The sequence below is a fragment of the Aythya ferina genome (genome assembly GCF_964211825.1).
Source record: "Aythya ferina genome assembly, chromosome: 18".
Lineage (NCBI taxonomy): Eukaryota > Metazoa > Chordata > Aves > Anseriformes > Anatidae > Aythya > Aythya ferina.
The window spans coordinates 3,869,703-3,890,155 of NC_140317.1; the positions used below are offsets into that span (position 1 = coordinate 3,869,703).

The following is a 20,453-nucleotide window of genomic DNA, read 5'->3' on the forward strand; positions in this document are numbered from 1 at the left end:
CAGCACTGCTCAGCTTCAGTCGTCCCCGGAACCCTCGGCTGCCTCCTTCCTCTCCCAGATCGTGGCCTGGGGGCCCAGCACCTAGGGACGAGGAGAGAAAAGAGGCACCGAGTGACAGCGTGTGCTGGCACATCGCCCTCGTGGGGGCCGTGCTGCAGCTGGGGCATCGGCCTCACTCCTGGGAGCGATGCTCTTTCGGTCGAGGAGCTGGGGCCAGCCCTACAGGCAGCTCGGGGTCGGGGTGTCCGTGCTGGCTCCGCTCCTGGGCAGCATTTCCTGCACCATCGTGGATGGGGGAACGTGGCCAAGCTAAACCCGGGGCACTGGTGTTGATGGGAAGCCTGATTTAACGCAGGGAGCAGCACGGGAAGGTTTGGGGCATTAAGGGACACAGGCCCATGGGTTCCCTGCGGGGTCCGGCCACCCAGGCGGGCGCGATACCAGTGTTTGCTTGCTGGAAGCACAGGGCCAGGGAAACCTGCTGCCTGGCTGGGTTTCTGTTTGGTAGGGTATTTAAGGGTGTTCTCCAGGGTGTGCCAGCCCTGGCCTCCACCCTGCTTTCACAAGCACCCACTCCAAAAGGAGCTTGTTGATCTCGGCTGCAGAGGAGATGCAATTAGCACCGGCGAGATTCACCCGGCACGGCCAGGCTGTGCCAGGGGACAGGGACAGGGGACAGGGGACGGCCACATCCCCTCCCCGTGTCCCAGGGATGAGCAGAGCCCAGCTCCACCACAAGAGCTGCGGGATGCAGGGGACACGTCCCAGGATGGGGGCACGGAGCATCCTGCCCCACAAGGGCTGCGTCCACGTGTGTCGTGGGAGATGGTCTGAAAAGAAGCTGAGGAGCCACGGCCAAGCAATGTGCCCGAGCTCACAGAGCGTTGGTGCCACGGCTCGATTTCAGCCTGTGGTGATGGAGGTGACCACGTTATTCTCAGGGCCAGCAAGCTTTGTAACATTTCTGGGCTTGTTTGAAGCCTCGTGGGGTCCTGTCCCACGGCACACAGGTACCGCCGCACCCCTTTCAGCCCAACCTTTTCACCAGCTCTCCGGAGGAAGGACGAGTTGGGAGAGGGGATCTTTGTCCCCCTATCAACACCAGTGACTTCAGCAGCTGCTTGGGTGGTCCTGAACAGAAAGGGAGAGTCAGTGAGCGTGAAACCCCAGACACCCCCGGGGTGCCCACCTCCATCTCACCTGCACACCAGCCTGGGGTTATGGTGCTGCGCCCAGTGGGTCCCGGTGGCCATCCTGGTTCTGCTCCATGTCCCCACTGCCCCACAGCCGGGGCTGGCAGCGGGCCCCATCCTGCTCTCCCGGGCAGGGTCCCGGCAGAGGGAGCTGTGACATTTGTGAGCTGGGCGCTGCTGTGCCTGCAGCCTGGGCTTCAGAGGGGGATGGAGGAAAGCCTCAGCCTGCGCAGGCTTGCTGAGAGCGCAGCACTTGTGAGTGCTCACCCTTCTGCCTGCAAGTCATGCCAAGCATTATGTAGGACTGCTTACTTAAATCCTAAAAGCTTTTTTAGCTGTTAAAAAAGATACTTTAAAAAATCAAAGGGCCGCTCTGGCCCGAGGTGCCTTTGCAAAGCTGCCTGATTACAGCTCCAGCCTGTGCTGCCACCCATTACACAAGGAAAGAGAAAGCACAGCCAAAAAGGGACGAGCGTGGCCAGATCCCAGAGCTGGGGTGAGCACGTGGTGCCTGCTAGCAGTGCTCAGGTTATTCCTTCACTGTGCATCCTTGAGACAAGGCTGGATAAACCCAGCTGCACCTGAGCCCGTTCCTCCAGCTCCCTGTGCGCTGAGAAAGCAGCCCTCTGCTTAGGGGCAGGATTTAAGCCCACACACACTGTCGTGCCCTGCTGGAGCAGGCAGCGTTTCTTGCAAGGGCTGGGCCTGGCTTTTTATCCCTGGAAGGACCAGCAGGAGCCCAAGTCCTGCTCTGCAGCAGTGGGTGCACCCTCAGGAAGCTGCTGCTGTAACAAGGGGCAGGATGTGACCAACAGCAATGATCTGCCCCAGCCTGGATCCCAAAGATCCAGGAGACTTTCAAGTGCTTGGAGGACAAGCAGAGGGTTGGAAGGGGTCATCAGGGCCATAGTTTCATTCCTGCTGTGATCCAGGTTGCAGCTGCCTGCAGTGGAGCAGTGCTGTACCTCCGCAAATAACCTGTGAGCTACCTGGTGGTGCTCCATGTGTTGTGGCTTTGCAATCTCACCTGAAGCTGTTCCAGCACCAATGCTCTGGGCGGCATTTCTCTGATCCAGAGGTTTGCATTGCAGCCTGGACCAGCACATTGCCAGCGCCCTGCACAGGGTCTGGTGTGCACGGGGCTGCTGATGCTCCCCTTGGGCTGTGTCACTGCCCAGGTGCGGGCTGGGGGGTGCTGCAGGTCCCCAGCCTGCTGCTGCAGCCCAGAAATGCTCCTTTCACCAGGAGCCATCTCTGGGGCTTGTACACAAAATGCTGCAGTAGGGGCTGGGAGCTAAAAGCTCAGAAATTGAACGTAATGGTCAGTGAGACACCCAGTGCTGTGGGTCAGAGCTGGGCTATGCACTGAGCACGGACACATCGGGGCATTTGGACCAGGCTGCACCCGCCTGTGGGATCCAGCGGTGCTGCACCCAGGTGCAAATCCAGGCCCTCCTCACACCCTGCTTGTGCCACCGAGAGCCCCAAAGATGGACAGACACACTGGATCCATGGGACAGCCATCCGGCAAGTGCTTTGAAGGGAAACTACCAAGACATTCGGAACAGCATCTTCATTTCAGATCGGCGCTCTCTAGGCAGCATGGACCAGACTCACAGGCGTGCTGAGCACCCCCTGGCAGAAGTCAGGGCTGGCAAATATCAAGCTGAACAGCCTCAAACCAAGGTAAGCAAAAACTCCCTTCCGAAAACAACACACCAAAGCAAACAAAGACCACGAGAGCTGCCACCCAGCACCCCAAATCAACCACTTGCTCAAGGAAGAACATGTGTAATGATTTATTTTGGGTCCCCTTGGAAGTACCGTCGCATGGCTCCTTCAGTTCATGGCTTCGTGTGGTCTCTCGGCCCATGGCCGTGCAGTGCTCCAGCCACGTGCGGCACGCTTGTTCCTGCAGGGAGCTGGTGACCACCGTCCCTTCAGGTGGGCAGGTGGAAGCTGCCCGGTCCCATCTCAGCAGCCGTCCTCCGCACCACGAACCGCCCCAGAGCATCCCTCAGGTGGGGAGCGGGATGAGGGAGCAGGAGGGATGGATGGGGATGGCTGTGGCTTTCAGCTGCCCCAGGAAGAGAGTCTCTGGCTTGTGTTTTCTGGCAACTTAGAACTGGGTTTGTTTCGTTTAAAAAAAAAAAAAAAAATTGTAATAAAATGCTGCTGTTGCTATCTGCAAAAGGAAAGAGAAAAGTCTGTCAGTGCCCTGGGAATCCAAAACTGAGCTGTGCTGGAAGGCAGCAGAACCAGCAAGAAACACACAGGTATTTGAAGACTGGGAAGCCCAAACGACACAGTGGTTTGAGGTGTCAGCGGATGTGACAGCGGGGAGACCCCAGTGATGCCTCCCATTCACCTCAATGGCAGGCCTGTGGTCCTTGGACCAAGCCAACCAAACCCTGGGAGCACCGCAGAAGAGCAACAACTCCAGCCCAGATAACGCGGTCCCAAAGGCTTGAGCAAGATCTGAAGCACCTGGGAGAGGACTGTCAATGCCACTGGGCACTGCCCTCAGCCTGCTCCCACTGGGCAACCATGGCTGATTTCTTCATGCCTTCGGAAGGTGAAGAGTCAAGGCAAGCATGAGCGTGGTTGAAAATCCCAGCTACAGGGACTCAGAAGAATCAGACCACAGAGCAGTCTGCATTCATATAGGTTATGAAACCAAACAAGGACTTCACGTCCTGCCAAGCCACACGAGGGCTGTTGAGTAACGAACACTATTGCCACCTCTCCGAACTCTCATCGTTTCCACACAAGCAGGAATTTGCCCACCCACAGAAGCACTGAGATTACCTGGGCTCCTGCTTTTCCAAGTGGGTTGAAAACAAGACCTTCTGCTATCCAAATCTCTACCTGCTGAAAGGTTTAATCACTCAATGGTCCCATCTCCTACTTACAGTTCAGTGTCTACAATGACATCTGGCCTCTCCAGAGTCTGCCGTCTCCTCTGGATGGCATCCACAATCTTTTTCCTGGGGCCCAGTGGGATGTTGATGCTCTTCAGATCATTGTCTGAACACAGCATGAGGGCCTCCAAGTCGATCTTTTCCTTCTTCAAGATGGAGATAAACTCAAACATGTGCAGGGAAGCCAGAAAAGTCTCCAAGGGGCTGGTGTCGGGTTCATCGTCGTCATCTAAGCCCAGCTCCACCTCGTCCCAGGGCAGGTCCTCTGCGTTCCTCTCCTGCAGGCTGTTGGCACTGCCAATGCTGTCGTTGAGACTTGGCGAGCGCTGCAGGCGGCTCCGCAGTTTGACACCCAGCCCATCCGTGTCGCCTTCGCCTGGCATGCCGGCGTCCTCCCGGCCGATGCCGAAGAGCCCGCTGCTGACGTAGTTGCGCCTGAACACCATGGTGCCCAGCCCGGGGCGGTTGAACAAGGAGTCGTGGCCGGAGTCGGTGCTGACTTCGGAGTGGGCCGAGTCCATGTGCAAACCCGGGTCGCTTATGGCACGGGAGACGGTGTCTTCATCCGTGAGGAACATGTCTCTGATATTACGGCGGGTCCACTCCTTGGGGCTGGCGTATGTGCCCTGCTTCACAAACATCACGTCGTTCCCCAGCTGCAGGCCGGACAGAGAGCGCACGCTTTTCCTCCCGTCCTCGTAGATCTTGAAGGTCCCATCCACCTGCTTCTTCTTCTCTAGCTTCTTCTGTATTTTCGTCTTTCCCTTGGCTGTGCCGTGGATGGTGGCTTGTGAGTATGGCAGGGACGTCACCATAGACATATGTTGGAACTTCTTGCTTAAGGTGCTACTCGAGTAGCTGGAGAAGCTCATGGTGTCTGAGTTATCCGACATCTCCTTCCTGTACCGTTTCTCCATCCTCTCGTGGTGTTTCTTCTGCAGCTTCACGCAGTCCTTGATCCTCCGCTCGGCGTCGCGGAAGGCCTTGTCCTTCAGCTTGCTCACCAGCTTGGGGTTGAGGCTGCTCTGCTTGGCAGCGATAGAGTCCAGGTAGCGCACGCACTCCATGTGCCCCTTCATGGCTGCCATGTCCAGCGGGGTGTGGTAGTCGTTGTCCAGGCACCAGATGTTGGCCCCAAAAGAGATGAGGAAGGAAAGGCAGTTCAGGTGGCCGTTGGCTGCCGCCAGGTGAAGGGGGGTGTTCCCCCAGATGTCACATTTGTCTGGATCCCCCCTAGACAAGGAAAAGAACCGGTTAGCATGCAGCCTTGGCTGACAGACCACTGAGATGTGTCCCAAAGAACAGGCTATTGCAGTTGTGCGGGGCAAATCAGTACAATGAACTTTTTTCTCCTCTTCTACAACCTAATTTTAAGTTTTGAAGTGGCATGTACAATGGCACGGATTCACGTGCCTGACAGACAAGTCTGTAGTATTTCCCACAACACGAATTCAGCTCTCAGGAGACACGTGTTCCTGCACCAAACCAGTTTCTGGAGGAAGACAGGCCGGATTCTGATTAGCCCAGAGCTGCGATACGAGGCTGATTCCAGCTCAGGCCTTAACATTTCAAACCTCAAACATCCCATTAAATACTACTCAGATCCCATCTCCGAATCTTGGCTTCGTTCAGGCTCCACCAAAACACCGCTCCGTCCACCACGCCCTGGGTGGGACACCACGGCATCCCACCAGGATGGCAGCAACCACCAAAATGCCACCCACCCGCTGCTGCACCTCCCCACCTTCCTCTTTGCTCCTGCCTGGGGGACCTCAGGGCCCCGAGGTCACGCCTTTGGAGGGGAACAAGAGCAAGGTTGCTGGCATGGGCCTGGAGGTTGGGGTTCTGTGGGGGTTTTTGCCGCACCACACTCGGTTTCGATTGCATGGCTCGAAGCGCAGTGGTATTAGCACATCCTGAGAATCCAGTTTCAGAGAAAGTGGAGATTAGGTTTCTGCACTCCTCAAGAGCCGGACACTCGACTAATGCAATTAGCATCTCTCCTCACATCGTGCCGGCCCCTACCCCAGCGTTGCTGATGGGGCACAGCCTCCTGCCCACATGTCCTGCCTCTGTTACGGGACAGACACAAACCTAGGAGTGAAGGGAGCTCCATCCTCCTGGCATTCCTCTGTATTTATGACCTGCTGAAACAAGAGATAGTTCACACCCCTGCTGGCACCAGCTTTCGCTCAAGCGAGTGCGCTAATGCTATGCAGCCGGCAGCAGTATCAGTCAACACGGCGCTCTCCTTCGTGCACATGGCCGAGGCAAAGCCTTTATTAAGGCTCCGCAGCTCCACCACCCTCCGGAGCAGCTCCCCTCGGGGGATCAGGGCTCTGCAGAGCCATGACTCAGCTCCTGCAGTTTCCTCACCACCCTTCCCGATGAGCTCCAGAGGAGCTGAGCGCTGCTCTCCCACCGCGAGGTGCCCAGCACCAGGCCCAGGCCTGCAGGGAAGCATCTGGAAGAGGGTTCGGCCAGCTCAGGCGTTGGGTTGCTTTCTGCAGGCCCTCAAGGGAAAGAGTAAATCCTTCGGTGGAACCAAAAGTCCAGAAGGTGAATGCACCCTTGAGACCTTCAGCCTCTGTTACTTCACACCCAGCTGCCTCCCATATTGATGAGATCTGCTGGGATGTGCAGAGCCCAGAACTCTCCCAAACCCCACGTGTGCTGCAGCCCCGCTCACTTGAGAGAGGACAAGAGGTACTTTGGAGAAACACAGCAGCAATCACAAGAGCTGAGCTGCTTCGCATCTCCAGCTCAAGGCTGGATGCCCGTGGTGGAAACATCTGCAGCTGCTCTCCAACACACACCTACTTTCACAAAACTTGTAGAAAATTAGTAAGTCTGCAACTTGAGCTTGCTGGCAAATCCAGCAACAGTTGGTCAAAAGATTCAACGCCGTGGAAGGGAACCAAGCCAGAAAGGTCGCCAAGCCCTGCAAGCACAGCCCCCAGAACCTACAACTTCTACAGAAGCAGAGAAAGGCTTCAAAGATGAGGCCTGGAAGAACACCAGGGAGGAGAAGGGACAGTAGGTTACAGGGACTGAGGAGCCGTGCAGCCAGCAGGGGAGGAGAGCAGCCGGTCCTGCGGCACCGCCACGCTCCCGGGGCAGCAACTCCTTAGCCCGCCCGTCTACCCTCGCAGTGACATGTCCAGGCTGGGAAATTCACGGGGGGATAAATATTTGATGATTTGCAAGAGAGGAGTAAATTATTGATGGGGCTGGATTAAAGAGCCAGCGAAACTGGAACTGCCGGAGCTGGCAGTGGGACTCCGGCGCATGAAGGGTCCTTGGCTCATTTCTGTGTGCTCTGGGTGGGCGCACGGAGCTGTGCCAGCTCCCACGGGCACAGCCAGGGGGGTCAGGGCTCCCCACAGGTACAGGGACCAGTGGTTTGGACAGGGACTTAAGCAATCTTGCTCCCCATAGCAAGCATACAGATGCTTCATCCATAACGCACGTCTCAGGGCCTGGTTTGGCTGGCAAAGAGCAAAGCCAGAGAGGTCCCGGGGGATGCATATTTGAAGGTTTGCTTTGCTTTGCTTTTCATTGCTTCAGAGAAAAAGTGAGAGGAAGGAGCATCAAAACCAGTTTTCCCTGGACATTTCCATTGCCTAGGAACAAAAGTATTAGAGCAAAATTAGATCTCTAGGTCCTTTTGTCCTATAAATGTCTGCCGGAGGCACTAAAAAACAGGAAAGAAGAATGGTGACTTGCAAAGTAGACCTGTGTGATCCTGCACCGATAATAAGCACGAGGCCCTCCCTCTGGCGGGTGTCAGCCTGGGCAAAACTTCACCTCGAGGGCGCTGCACACCAGCAGATGCTGACTGCAGGGTCCACTAAGTGGGAACGCATTTTAATAACAGGTGTGAAGCGCAGCGCTTCTCAGCTTCAAAGCGTTGTCAGGTGCTGAGTCAACTCCCGTAATAATCATTATTAAAAAGGCTGTTAATTGAGCCCCTCGGGTGGACGTGTGCATCTCCTGAGTCACTGCCTCCTCACCGTGACGCGCACGCTCACTCCCTTCCTGCCGGCTTTTCCCCTCCACTTCCCCCGTGGGATCCCAATTACCCTGGGAATCCACCGGCACTCACGCTCGTCCTTCCCCGGCTGCACGTGCAGAGTTCCTCCGATGGCGATGGGCTGGCTCAGCCCCCGGCAGGCACACTTGTGGAGGTGTACGAAGGATCAGGGCCTCTGATCTGCAAGGAGCCAGCCAGCTCCTGCAAAACACGCAGCGGTGTTTTTCATGGGAAGAGGAGAAAATCATTTATGGCTTGAGGAAGACCCAGACAACTTCGGCACGGCAATGGCTTCAGCAGTCAGGGCATTGGTGCAAGCAGAGACTGGCACAGAGAGGAAAAGATGAATTTGGGATCCCGTAGGTCCTGCATCCCAAGCTCTGCCCAGCTGGTGCTAAGCACAGGATTCAGCTTTCCTCCAACAGGCTCAGATCCCTACAAATCTAGCACCAGCTTCTTTAGGTTAGGCTGATGGTCGCAGGACATCCCCAGGGGAAGCTCCCCAAAAGCACAACTGTGCTGCTCAGGGTGGTCGCCAGCCCCATGGCAGGGAGGTGCAGCCCCTGCTGCTGACCTGTCTGGTGGAAAGCCACATCCTCAGCTCCCTGTGGACCACTCCAAGGCTGGGAGCCCTGCTGCTCCCAGCAGGGGCCCTTGGGCCCCTGGAGACCTGGAGATGGACAGACGCCCGTCACCGGCACGGCAGTGCTAATGAACCGCGCTGAGGAATTACTGCCTCCAAAAATCCGCAACACTAAATGCCAGTGAGCCTCTCTTTTCCCAGCCGTCACGCTAATTGGGTTTGTTTCCCTCGCTGGAGCTCAGCCAGGAGGAAGAAAAAGGCTTTTTGTGCTGCTAACAAGAAGGATGAGGCAGTGCTAATGCCTCCATCCCATCCCTTCTCTCCATCCCCTTGAAAAAGCGGCAGTGAGGCACAGACACGTCACCGTCTGTTACAGCACCATCTCTCCTGCTCCAGCCTGGATGGAGCAACAAGCCCACTTTGTCACCCCTTCTCTGCAGGCTGAGATGACAAACCTCCCTCAAGGACCCACCAACAGATTTGCTGGACTTTATTTCCCTGTCCCCACCTCAGCCCCATGCCACTACCTGCTGAATGCACAGGCACACGAGCACAGCTCCTTCACTGGAGATGGAGCCGAGCTGACCCTAAATGCCAGGGGGGCAGGAGCAGTGATTTTTGCCCCCACAGCCTCGCTGGGGCATTTGGGAACAGCCTGGCCACAGAGCTCAATCCACCAGCTGCTCTGGGTGCCAACAGCACTGCGCAGTGCTGGCGAGGAGGACTGGGCATTTCCAGGTGCCTCCGAGGCCCCCCATCTCCCCTCAGTCCCAGAGCCTGCAAGGTTTCCCCCCCGGTACCCCTGCCTGGGAGCTTTTCCATTTCTCATGCATCCAGCATTGGCTGCAAGGATGTTTCACCAGTTTCTGCATGGTGCTGGGCAAGGAGATGAGCGCACGGCTGTAAACGCGCCCTGCAGCCCCACAGACAAGTGCTTCGCTGCCCCATCCATCACCTAAAGGGCACCGAGCCTCTGCCGTGCTATTTTCCCTGTCAGGAGCAAATGTATGTTAGGCTGTTAATTAAGCAGCGGCCAAGCTGCACGCAGACACATCCACGAGGACCTTTTGATCCAACGTGAATTTATGAAAGGGGCCCCTCTGCGGTGAAGCAGCCCTTGGGATGGTGGAGAGGCAGGAGCTGCTGGCATGGATGTGTGGGGCAGCACAGGGCGGGCTGTGGGCAAACGCCCCTCCAGAAAGGCTCTTGGCCATCAGAGCATCTTTGGAACCATTTCCACTGTCGGGGTCCCATCCCCGGAGCTCCTGCCCTCATCCCTCCGGGTGGCAATTTCCCAGAGCTCAGAGGAGATTTCTGCTTCTGTCTCGCACATTTCCTGACAGTGCTGGGCACAATCGCTGCCAAGCTGCACCCAACAAGTCCCACAGCCCCATCTTTGTCCCCCAGTGGCTGTGACACCACGTGCCACAAGTCAGGCGACGGGTGCACCCAGGAGAGCAGCTCCTAATGCAACTGCATGGCCCTGGGGCATCACCTCCCATGGTGCCTGCCCTGAGAACATCCTTTCCTGAGCATTCCCCTAACGCACCAGGCACTCAAGGACTTCCCAAACCAACTGTACACAGCCCAGATCTGAAGAGAAAACCCTTTACCATGGAAGGGCAGCAACGTGTGACAGAGCTCTGCCTGTAAACACAGCGGGCCAGGCTGAAGGTTTTACACCAGCCGACCGGAGCATCAGGAGGGGCTGAGCCCAGGAACAGGCAGAGCAGAGACACAGCCGACCTCGTACAGAGGAGAGCTACAAACACAGCCCAGGCAGGGAAATCTCAGCGTGGGAGCTGATGGCCCCGCTGAGCCCTGACCCAGGAGGAACACAGAGCCCATGCCAGGAGGCGCAGTGTACGCCCCGAACCCAGCACTATTCCTCCATATCAGAAGGAAAAAAAAACAACAAAGGGCTGGAAGAAATCTGCTCTTGGGGAATCTGCTCCTAAATTTTTCCAGGCTCCACATCCAGAACAGGCTGCTGGTGGGGCACACACTCAGACCTAGCTTTGGGTAGAGCAGAGGAGCATCACCTGCTGCCAGCTGGCACGGCACACGTCCCTCTGTGTGAGCGTTTTGTGGGACAGAAGGAGCTCTTATTGTCGCTGTCCCCTCATTTAGAAGGGCTAAGGGCTGCCTTTGTGGCAGTGACCTGATGTGCTGGCATTTCAGCTCTGCCTGTCCTTACGGGACCTGACCCAGGACTGCAAGGCACTTGCAGGGGGGACCCAGCCCTTACCTGGGGAGCTGCAGGAGGGGTTTGGGGCAGGAGCAGGGCCACGGGCAGTTATAGGGGCAGAGAACCGGGAAAAACACAGGGTGGTCACCAGGAGCACAGGATCAGACTTAAAGCACCACAAGGAGCAAAATATAATGAGTTGGGGACAGGAGGGGAGGCGTTACGGTCAGAAACCACCGGTTTGTGGAACATTTGCATCCACACTGACCTGTGAGCAAGGAAAAGGGGGGAAGATGGGGTCTGAGCGACCCCATCCCCGGGGAGCAGCACCGAGCACCCACCAGCACTCACCCTCTGCTGACGATGAGGCGCAGGGCGTCCAGGTTGCCGTGGTAGGCAGCCCAGAGGGTCGGGGTCATGCCATCCTCGTCTGGCGAGTTGAGGTCCTTCTTGGTGGCTTCTTTCAGGAGGTCCAGGTAGCCGTCCCGGGCTGCTCGGTGGTACTGGTCGTTCATGGTGCCGAGCGGTCCCTGGGCGAGCGCATGGGTGCGCGGGGGGCTCACGGGGTGGGCATGGGGACGGGGAGCTGCCAGGAGGGCCCGGCTCGCCCCGCACAGCTCCGGCGTGCCAGGACACCTGAGAAGTCGTGGCGGGGAGGCAGCAGCTCCTTCCAGCCACGCTCTGCGGTGCTTCCCCTGGGTCCTAAACGTCCTCCGGTGCTGGCGGCTCCTCACGGGGAACCTGTCACGCGCCAGCTCCGCAGCACATTAAAAGCTCCAATTAAGCAGCATCGCCGTGCCAGGCTCAGCAGAACGCTGTGGGTTCGGGGTCACTCGGTAAGTGCTTGTAAGGATGAAATATTCCCCCTAAGCGGAGCTGCACAGAAGTCTCATGGGCTGTATCCTGCCTGATATCCACTCCTGAGCCCCCCTCGCAGTCAGTGGGGCAGTGGGAGGGGGCTGATGGAGCAGAAGCCCCCTGCCTGTACCCACAGCCCCATCGGAGCTCCCCAGGGAGCAGCAGGGAGCTGTAGGAGCCCCAGACTGCTCCTGTCCATGCCTCACTTCTACTACAATGTGCTAGAGGGGCCGTGGCCACCCTCCAGCACCCTTTATACCAACACTAAATTTCTGCAGAGAGCTAAGAGTCCTGAGCAATGCCTCCACCCCAGGGCCAGCTCCCACAGGATTCCCAGGCCCGGGGCACCCTCTGCCGTCGGGAGACACCGAGCTGAGCCCAGGCACTGGCTGAGGCACAGGGCTGTCGCAGGACGTTGTGCCACAAGGAGCATTGCAACCCCTGGGCAACGCTGCCAGGGAGGAGGAATTCCCTGCAGGACCCCGGTGCTTTGCTGGCTGAGTGCCCTGGCTCTGGGGATGGGGGGCTGTGGAGATGGGGGGCTCCGGGGATGATCCCACATCTGCCACTGAGGTCCTAGGATGGCACGCAGCCACTGAGGGCAGCGAGAAAGGGAGGACAGAGGAAAGGAGAAAGACTGAAAGAGCAGGCTGAAAGGTAACGAACAGAGAGGCGTGAGAAGGAGCAAAACCAAAGAGAAATGCAGCCTATTCTTCTAAGCAAGAAAATGCCCAAACAGAGCAGCGTGGCCCCAAAGCAGCCCCCGGGTGCACCTGCACGAGCTGCAGTGATTAACCCCGGGGTGAGCGGCACTGAGTCACGGTGCTGGCTGCCTGGGGACAGCTGTAAGCACCCTGCAGGGCTCGCTCACACCGACGGCTTTGTACTCACCCGCTCGGCCTCCCCGGGTGAGTACAGTCCTGAGTCCTGACGGATGCAGCCGACACAGAGGTATTATTTGCCGCTGGGATTCTTCAGGTGAAAAGCAGCGTAGTAACGTCTGCAATTCATTACCAAGGTTATTTAATGATTCTCGTACTATTACTAATTAAGCTTGTTATTACTGCCGTGCTGTATGGTGGCTCCCACGGGGGATAGGGAGCATTGCCCAAGGCAGCAAACACTCTTTCCTCTGTTGCTGGCTGTTAAGGACAAATGAGGGCGAGTAAATCAGTGCGCGTAGCCCGGGGGGTCTGCGTGCCTCTGGCTTCTGCAGACTCTTTTTAAAGATCTCTGCCAAACGTAACCATTACCAGCTCCTGGTCGCTGCACAGGGGGTCTGGGTTTTCCCTGGGAAAGGCAACAGACTGAGAACAGCTCAACTGCTCACCCCCAAAAACCCCAGCCCGTGTGGATGAGTGTAGCCAGCAGTGTGGGTGGCAGCCAGCTGGTGGCAGCACGGGCAAGACGCACGGAGGTGGCCCCGGGCCGGGCACTGGGGACATCGCTCGTCCCCGCAGTGCCAGGAGGCTGGGATGGGGCAGGACCTGCTCGCAGGATCCCTGTCGGGCTGCAGGGACTGAGGGGCATGGAGGGGCCCTTGCCTGAACTCGTAAACGATGAGGAAAAGCTCCGCGAGAGGCTGCCTCATAAAGGAATAAAACTTGTCCCTAAAACTACCCTGGGTCTCACCACCTCGCCTGCTGGGATATCTCTCCTCCAAGAGCTGGAGGAAAAAGTTTCTCCTTGCCTCCAATCCAGCAAATGCTTAAATCCCACCTGCTCCATGTTTTGCACCATGGCTTGTTTCTCCTCGGAGCAGAGGTTAAGCTCCCAAGGGCCAGAGAGAGGTGATCCCACCCCGACAAGCGAAGGGCAGCGTGCCAGCAAAGGGGAACACGGATCCCGGTCTCCAAATCCTGCTCCGTCCTCGTGATAACCTTTCCTCCTTGTTGGCACTGTGCAAAAGGATTGAGCTGCCCTCGGCAGTGAATAGATAAATGCAAATTTCTTCTTTTTCCTCAAAAACTTTCCTGTGTGGGGCAGGCTCAGAGCCCTGATGGGGATTGTACGGGGTGAGGCACAGTATTTACTGTGTTCAGTTGACCAGAAAGCCAAGCCCAAAATCGTCAGCAAAAAAAGGTTAATCACCTAAAGCATCTTCTTTCAAGGGAGGAAATCTCGTCCCTGCAGGGCGATCCACTTGGTGGGGTGGCTTTGCTCTGTCTATGGCAACTGTGACCTTGTGCCCGAGCGGTCCGTGCCATTCTCAGCAGCGTGCTCAGTTCGTGCCCTCCCCAGGTAAATAACCCTTATCTCTCTCCCTCTTTCCCCAAATCAGCTATTGCCTAAAATGGATCACATGAGTTTCCCTGAGAAGCCCGTGAAGCGCTGCTGCCAGCTCCAGACATGGTGTAAATCACAGAGCCATCCCAACGGGTATAAATTCTCCGGCTGACCGAAGTGCGGCACCAGGGGAACTTCTCAGCCTGGCGAGAGCAGAGATTTGGATTCCAGGCAGCAAAGCAGGTTGGTGGAATGGCTCAGTCTGAGCAGTTACTTTGGTTTGATTCAGGCTTCTTGTAGAGAACCAATGGAGTCCCAAGCCTGGCATAGAGAAGGGGCTTTAGAGGGAACGAGAGTAGACACAGCTCATAGCACTCTTGCAGGAACTGCTATAAAACACGGTGTGAGGTTCCAAAGACACCCAGGGCTTCCTTACCTTTCAGCAGCCTGCTTTTGAGCCAGGAAGTATGACGTTCTCGCTGAACGTGTAGTGGTTGACATTTAGAAACCAAACCATGTTGGATATTTGCCTCAGGGTATTTGAGCTTGGGAGTGCTTCTCTGGTGCTTTTCCAATATCTTACATCAACAAACACCAATAAATATGTGGTGTGGCAAACTGGGCATGCTTTGTCAAATTGTCCTGGGATCTCCCCAGGCAAAAGCATCATAAGAAAGAATAAAGTCTTCAGGGAACCGGGAAGAAAAGGCATGAAAATGAGCCCGTCCTTCTTTTTGCTCTTCCTGTCTCAGCCTTTCCCATTCCCCCGATACATTCTGTCCCCTCCTCACACCACGTCTCACTTTGGGCCAGCCCCGGACTATTCAAAATGAAGTGACCTTTCTTATTCACGGCCTCTCCTCCCAGCAGCACCAGCCCTCAGCTACGGCATTAGCTGAACCATGACTGAAGAGCCTGTGCGGAAGGACAGCGAGATCCAACGCTCCAACTCCAGCATGGGCTGCGGACACAAGGACGACAAAGCCAGCCTGGCTTCGAGCCAGATAGCACCTTATAGCCACCAGCCCTCCGCTCCAGCCTCCAAGGAAGTATGGAAAAAGGGCGGCCGCATGTTCTCCATCCTGCTGGCCGTGCACTTAGCCCTGCTGGCCTGCACGCTGGTGAGCAGCGGGGCTTTTGAGAAAATTGCCGTGCACGATTACGACGTCTTCTTCCTGCTGACTGTCATGATGCTGATAGTCATCATCTGGATCATCTTCTACCTCGTCAGCACCGCCCGCTGCCCAGATGCCATCCTCTGCAGAGACTCCCACGCTGGACCCGTCTGGCTGAGAGGTAGGAGCTCCTGGGGGGCAAATGCTGGAGGCAAGAGGCAGGCTGAGCAGTTCACGTGGGCATTAATTATTACAAGAAGGAATGACCACCTGGGGCACAGGCTCCCTCTCCCTTGCTGGGGTGTAGCATCATGCCCTGCTTCAGGTCTGCTCCTAGTCCCTCCCCTGGCTTCACTGCCAGGTCTCCCTTTACCTGCGAGGGCTCTCAGCTCTTTACAACACCAGGCTCCTTCCCAGCCTTGCCATTTTCCATTGCAAGACCTGTTAGTCCCAGTCAGACTGGAGTGTTTATCCAGATGACTTTCCGAAATCCTTTCTAGCCAAAATTACTCCATGATTTGGGTGGTGGGAGAGGAAAAACTGAGGTAGAAGCAAAGCCTCTCTACAGTAATAGTTCCTCCTCTTCCTTTCCCCCATCTGCATTATCCCACGTGCATACATCTCTCCAACCACAAATACTCTGTCTCTTCAACAGGAGGCCTGATCCTGTTTGCCATTTTCAGCCTTGTCATGGATGTGTTCAAAATAGGATATTACTCCAGCTTCTACAGCTGCCTGTCTGCGATCAAAATCATCTACCCCATTGTGCAAGCAATATTCGTGGTTGTCCAGGTGAGGCGGCTGCGCTGTGCCCTGGGGAGCTGTAGAGGGACATAGCCACCAGGGGAAGGAGCTCCAGCCTCACGGACATAGGGCAGCTCCCTCTGCGGCAAATGCAGGTGGCTCAGCTCAGCCCAGCCTCAGCAAACATCATCTCCAGCAAACCACAGCTATGGCAACTCGCTTTGAGGCATTGATTCCAAGCAGCCCCAGCCTGTGACAGCTGGATTTGTGCCAGGATGCCTTGCCACGGGCTCTAAAGCAGCATCCAGCCAGGTCTTTCCCGTGAAGAGGAGAGAGGGAGGAGGACGGGCAGGGCAGCGACTGCCTTGTAGTTTGCAGTCCCTGCACAGAGGGCCACCTGCTCTGGGCCAATACCAATGAGGAAAGAAGTTGGATAGGGACAATTTGGGTAGGAATAGAGTTTGGGCACGGGCAGAGCAGGGGCAGTGGGACTGGGCAGGAGGAGCAAAGAACGGACCGCAGACAGCAAACAAAATGGCCAGGCTTATGGGCTCACAGCCTGTGCCCGGCTGGACCAAAGCTGAAGAGAGATCCCTGCTTCAGAACGATGGCATTCTTGCAACAAAGCTTTCTTTTTCTTCTTGTGTCCTTGCCAGACATACTTCCTGTGGATCTCTGCCAAAGACTGCGTCCACGTCCACCTGAACGTTACCAGGTGAGCACTGCTGCTTTTCTTTATCCCTCTGGTCCAGAAACATGGGGCCACTGCAAATCTACTGCACTCTCTCACTCAGCTGAGATGCCACAAGGGGACAAACCCAACTCCCTTAATGCTAACCAAAATTAAAACTGCTGAGTTTCCAGCTAGCCTAAGATCCCAGCTCAAATCATTGAGGTTTATAACCTATGGATTGAGCAGGGCTGGAATACAAGCATCACTCAAGCAGATTAGTATTAAATAAACGATTAGCATTATATAAAATGCTTCATAGCTGACTTCTGCTTCCCGATGGAAAGCAAAGATGCAGTGGGCAAGCCTCTTCAGGCTAAAAATAATAAAAATAATAATAAAAAAAAAAAGAAACAAGATCTTGTCCACTTTTGCAACACTGGAGACCAACCCAGACCTATTAATCTATTCCCTGTTGAGAAGCTCCTCCAAAACCAACAGGAGGATTCAGGCTTTACTAATTCTCATGAGCATGGACAAAAAGTAGGAAGAGAGTGAGAACAGCAACGCAAAGGGTTAGGACTTCTAGCCCTGTCTACTACAGAGTCCTCAAACCACCTCAGGCAGCTCCCACAGTCCTTCTGACCACACACACAAGTCTATAACGTGGATGGGAGCAACATGGCCTAGGGCCATTGCCTTAATCTGGGGATCCTCCTCCTTCTTCTGCAGGTGCGGCTTGATGCTAACTCTGACTACAAACTTAGCAGTGTGGATGTCTGCAGTGACAGACGAGTCCGTTCACAAAGCACACTCAAAGTTGAAGAAAAATGTGACAGATGACCTCCTCAGATGGCTCCTGAAAGGTAATTTGCCCATTTGTGAAGCCATCTGGTACAGGAATTGAACACTTGGGGTAGAAATAGCTCTTCATGTCAGGTTTTATCAGGGCATTTTCAGAAAGCCCATCTAGAGCTGAAGGTTCCTTTAACAGAGCCGGTATGTTAAAAGCCAGCTCTTAATGTTCATTTCTTCAGTGTGTACCACAGAGGAGAGTGGAAGGTGGAAGGGTCTGGACAAATGGGATGAGAAGGAAGAAGGGAGGGAAAAAGAGATTTAACCTGCCACCTGTCTAACTTCTTTAGAAAAAGCACAAACACCAAAAAGCTGAGTTTGATGCGTCCTTGTTTTCAAAGGTCATGTATTCTTCTGTCCTTGGTCTTGTTTTCCACTGATCCTAACCACCCAGTTCTTCATGGCTGCTAATAAGTGCTGGCCTCTATCTGTAATACATCTGTTTTTTTATCTTCTTTCAGTGGGAATGAGAAGCAGCTCCACTGATGTTTGCAATTGCAACAGCCAAATCTGCCAGATTTTCAAGAATGGCTACTTCTGGCTGTACCCCTTTAACATCGAGTACAGCCTGTTTGCCTCTGCCATGGTTTATGTCATGTGGAAGAATGTCGGCCGCTTTATAGAACACCACTCCCACCACATCCACCGCCTGAAATTTAGGCTCTTCCGAAGGACCTTCTTTGTAGGCATCGTGTTGGGCCTCATCATTCTGGTGAGCGGCCTGGGTGTTCTTATCGTTTACGAGGTGCAGGTAAACTCCAGCACCGAATCCACCAAGAAGAGCCAAGCACTCACCATGTATTACATCTTCAACATCGTGTGTCTGGGCCTGATGTCTCTCGTCTGCATTGGAGGCTCCGTCATCTACCGCTTCGACAAGAGAGACATGGACCGGCACAAGAACCCGACCAGGACCCTGGACGTGGCCCTGCTGATGGGCGCGGCCCTGGGGCAGTACGCTATTTCTTACTACTCCATCGTGGCCATTGTGGCCAGCACACCAAGGGACGCCATCAGCGCACTCAACCTGACCTACGCCCTCCTGATGATTGCCCAGCACACCTTCCAGAACATCTTCATCATCGAAGGCCTTCATCGGCAGCCCCCCAAGGAGGACCACAAGCACGGTTCTCGCCAGAAGGACCTCTGTGGTCTCACCTTTGTTAACATCAGCGCCGTGTCCCTCCGCGTGCCCGACAGCGGCAGCACCTTGGCGCCTAGCACTGCCCCTGGCGCTGAGGCCAGCCTTCCTTCCGACCTCGTGCGGTCCCTCACGGCCCCCAAGAAGATGAACTGGAGGAGGAAGTGCTTAAGGGAGATCTCCATGTTCCTCCTGCTGAGCAACATCATAGTGAGTACATGCAGGGAGAAGAGTTTCTCAGGGTGGGGGGAGAGGAGAGTGAGCACAAATGTCTGAAAGATGGTTGGAAAGGATGGGGCCCATACAAAAACCACCCTTTCTGTGCTTCCACTACACGAGGAGTGGACTTATTTACATTTTTAAGTGTAGCCAGCTCTAATTCCCTTGTCATTTATAAGAGCAACTGTCCTGGAGTTAAGATATTTTAGGCTTTGCTGAGAGAGGACATCAGTTATCAACAGAATATCAGACAAAATCAGCGGGTACAAAAGAATCAGTTTCAGTAGTTTCACTGAGTATTAGTAGATAGTAAAGTAGCTTACTAAAAGCAATAAAATAGATTAAATTATTCTCTTACTCACCCAAAGAAAGAATGTTGGGTGGATTCAAAGAAGGATGACAGCTGCACCTTTGAAAGTGCCAAGCTACACATTACATCTCAAGAGAGCCTCCAAATTCCCAGCTGGTTAATGCATCACATCCTCTAACTCACTTCACACATCAGCTGATAAAGAACATGCTGGCGACTCCCACCCAACCATATACACACCGGCTGAGCTTCTGAGCTCAACTTATGCACGCCAAGCCTGAGCAGCCCAAACTGCTGCCAGATCAACCCTACCCATGCTTGCTCCTCCCAGAGCCTGAGCAGGCCAGATCCACACTGACACACGACATGCTCGCCTTCTTCCGAGTCCATCTTCGGAACATGAGTTGAAGCTGTTCTTTTGGTACAACGCTAGCTCATACTTGGTCTTGATTGTGAACAGGGGTTCCTTGCGTTGGTCTCACACTCATAAGGTTGTTCTTTCACCGTCTCTCTCGGGAGCTGTCTTTGCAGGTGCTTGCTCTGCCATTCCCCTCTCTCACCACAGCATTATTCTCCCATTTCCTCAAACAGCTCTGGATCATGCCAGCGTTTGGTGCCCGGCCCCACTTCGACAACGATACAGAACTGAACTTCTATGGCGATTCCATGTGGCCGGCTATTGTGGACATTTGCCTGCCCTTTGGGATCTTCTACCGAATGCATGCAGTGGCCAGTTTGCTGGAGGTCTACATCATGTCCTAAAGACTCCCTTGCAAGGAAGATGAGATCCTCCTCGAGCAATTCACCTTCTTCCCACCCCAGGGCTGGGAGACTGCCCAGGGGTCCCGAGGGATTCCCAGCACTGCCTGAATCATGTCCCCTCGCAGTGTTGGAGCATTTCTGAACTGTCAGTGAAGATCATCCAAACATAGTCCAGATTTTATTTTTGCTACTTGTGTGTGGATGGATGCGCATATGTGTGCCTGAAGTTCTTAGAGCTTAAAAGAAAAAAGGGATCCAGCACAGGATCACGGTAATTACTCTTGATTCATGCAAAGACACATACCTGCCTTCTTAAGAGCCTGTTCACGCCACTGACTTACTCTCCCGTGGGGTGGGTGCTCAGCCCCGTTGGACAGTCAGCGTCTGCCTGCAAATGCACCCAATCCTGCCTGCACGCAGAGACCAGTGGGCACGAGGGGCTAACCCAGGTGCAGAAGGCAAAGAAAGGGAAACCACTCGCCTTCTGGTACGGCCAGTCAGAAACCACTGCCCTGCAGAGATGTGAAAAACAAGTGATCAAAAAAGGCTTTCGGAAATGCTGGATCCTTCCTCTTTGTATTGCCCTTTTCAACTGGCCCTCTTGCCCCTTCTCTGTGTCAGCCCCTGCTGTTTCC

General features: G+C 55.1%; 2 protein-coding genes across 3 annotated transcripts; one reads left to right on the top strand and one right to left on the bottom strand.

The window, feature by feature from the left end:
* Nucleotides 1-4,100: 4,100 nt before the first annotated feature.
* Nucleotides 4,101-11,433, bottom strand: USH1G (USH1 protein network component sans; the record flags this gene model as incomplete). Its single annotated transcript, XM_084492525.1, has 2 exons — nucleotides 4,101-5,347; nucleotides 11,270-11,433. 2 exons carry the CDS (start codon nucleotides 11,431-11,433, stop codon nucleotides 4,102-4,104), a joined length of 1,410 nt encoding a protein of 469 aa, XP_084348651.1. The 3' UTR covers nucleotide 4,101.
* Nucleotides 11,434-14,189: 2,756 nt separating this feature from the next.
* OTOP2 (otopetrin 2) lies at nucleotides 14,190-20,084 on the top strand. 2 transcript variants are annotated; one of them, XM_084492698.1, is made up of 7 exons: nucleotides 14,190-14,245; nucleotides 14,870-15,298; nucleotides 15,773-15,909; nucleotides 16,518-16,576; nucleotides 17,264-17,397; nucleotides 17,848-18,737; nucleotides 19,648-20,084. In XM_084492698.1, the coding sequence occupies exons 2-7, from the start codon at nucleotides 14,905-14,907 to the stop codon at nucleotides 19,816-19,818; spliced, it is 1,785 nt and encodes a 594-aa protein (XP_084348824.1). In that variant the 5' UTR covers nucleotides 14,190-14,245; nucleotides 14,870-14,904; the 3' UTR covers nucleotides 19,819-20,084. The 2 variants fall into 2 exon arrangements, with proteins under 2 accessions (XP_084348824.1, XP_084348823.1); XM_084492697.1 differs by having other exon boundaries at nucleotides 14,873-15,298.
* The last annotated feature ends 369 nt before the right edge of the window (nucleotides 20,085-20,453 follow it).

Coding starts and splice junctions, on each gene's coding strand:
- OTOP2 (XM_084492698.1), top strand. CDS start 14,905: ATGACTGAAGAGCCTGTGCGGAAGGACAGCGAGATCCAACGCTCCAAC. Junction 17,398..17,847: donor CCTCAGATGGCTCCTGAAAG/GTAATTTGCCCA, acceptor ATCTTCTTTCAG/TGGGAATGAGAAGCAGCTCC. Junction 18,738..19,647: donor TCCTGCTGAGCAACATCATA/GTGAGTACATGC, acceptor TTCCTCAAACAG/CTCTGGATCATGCCAGCGTT.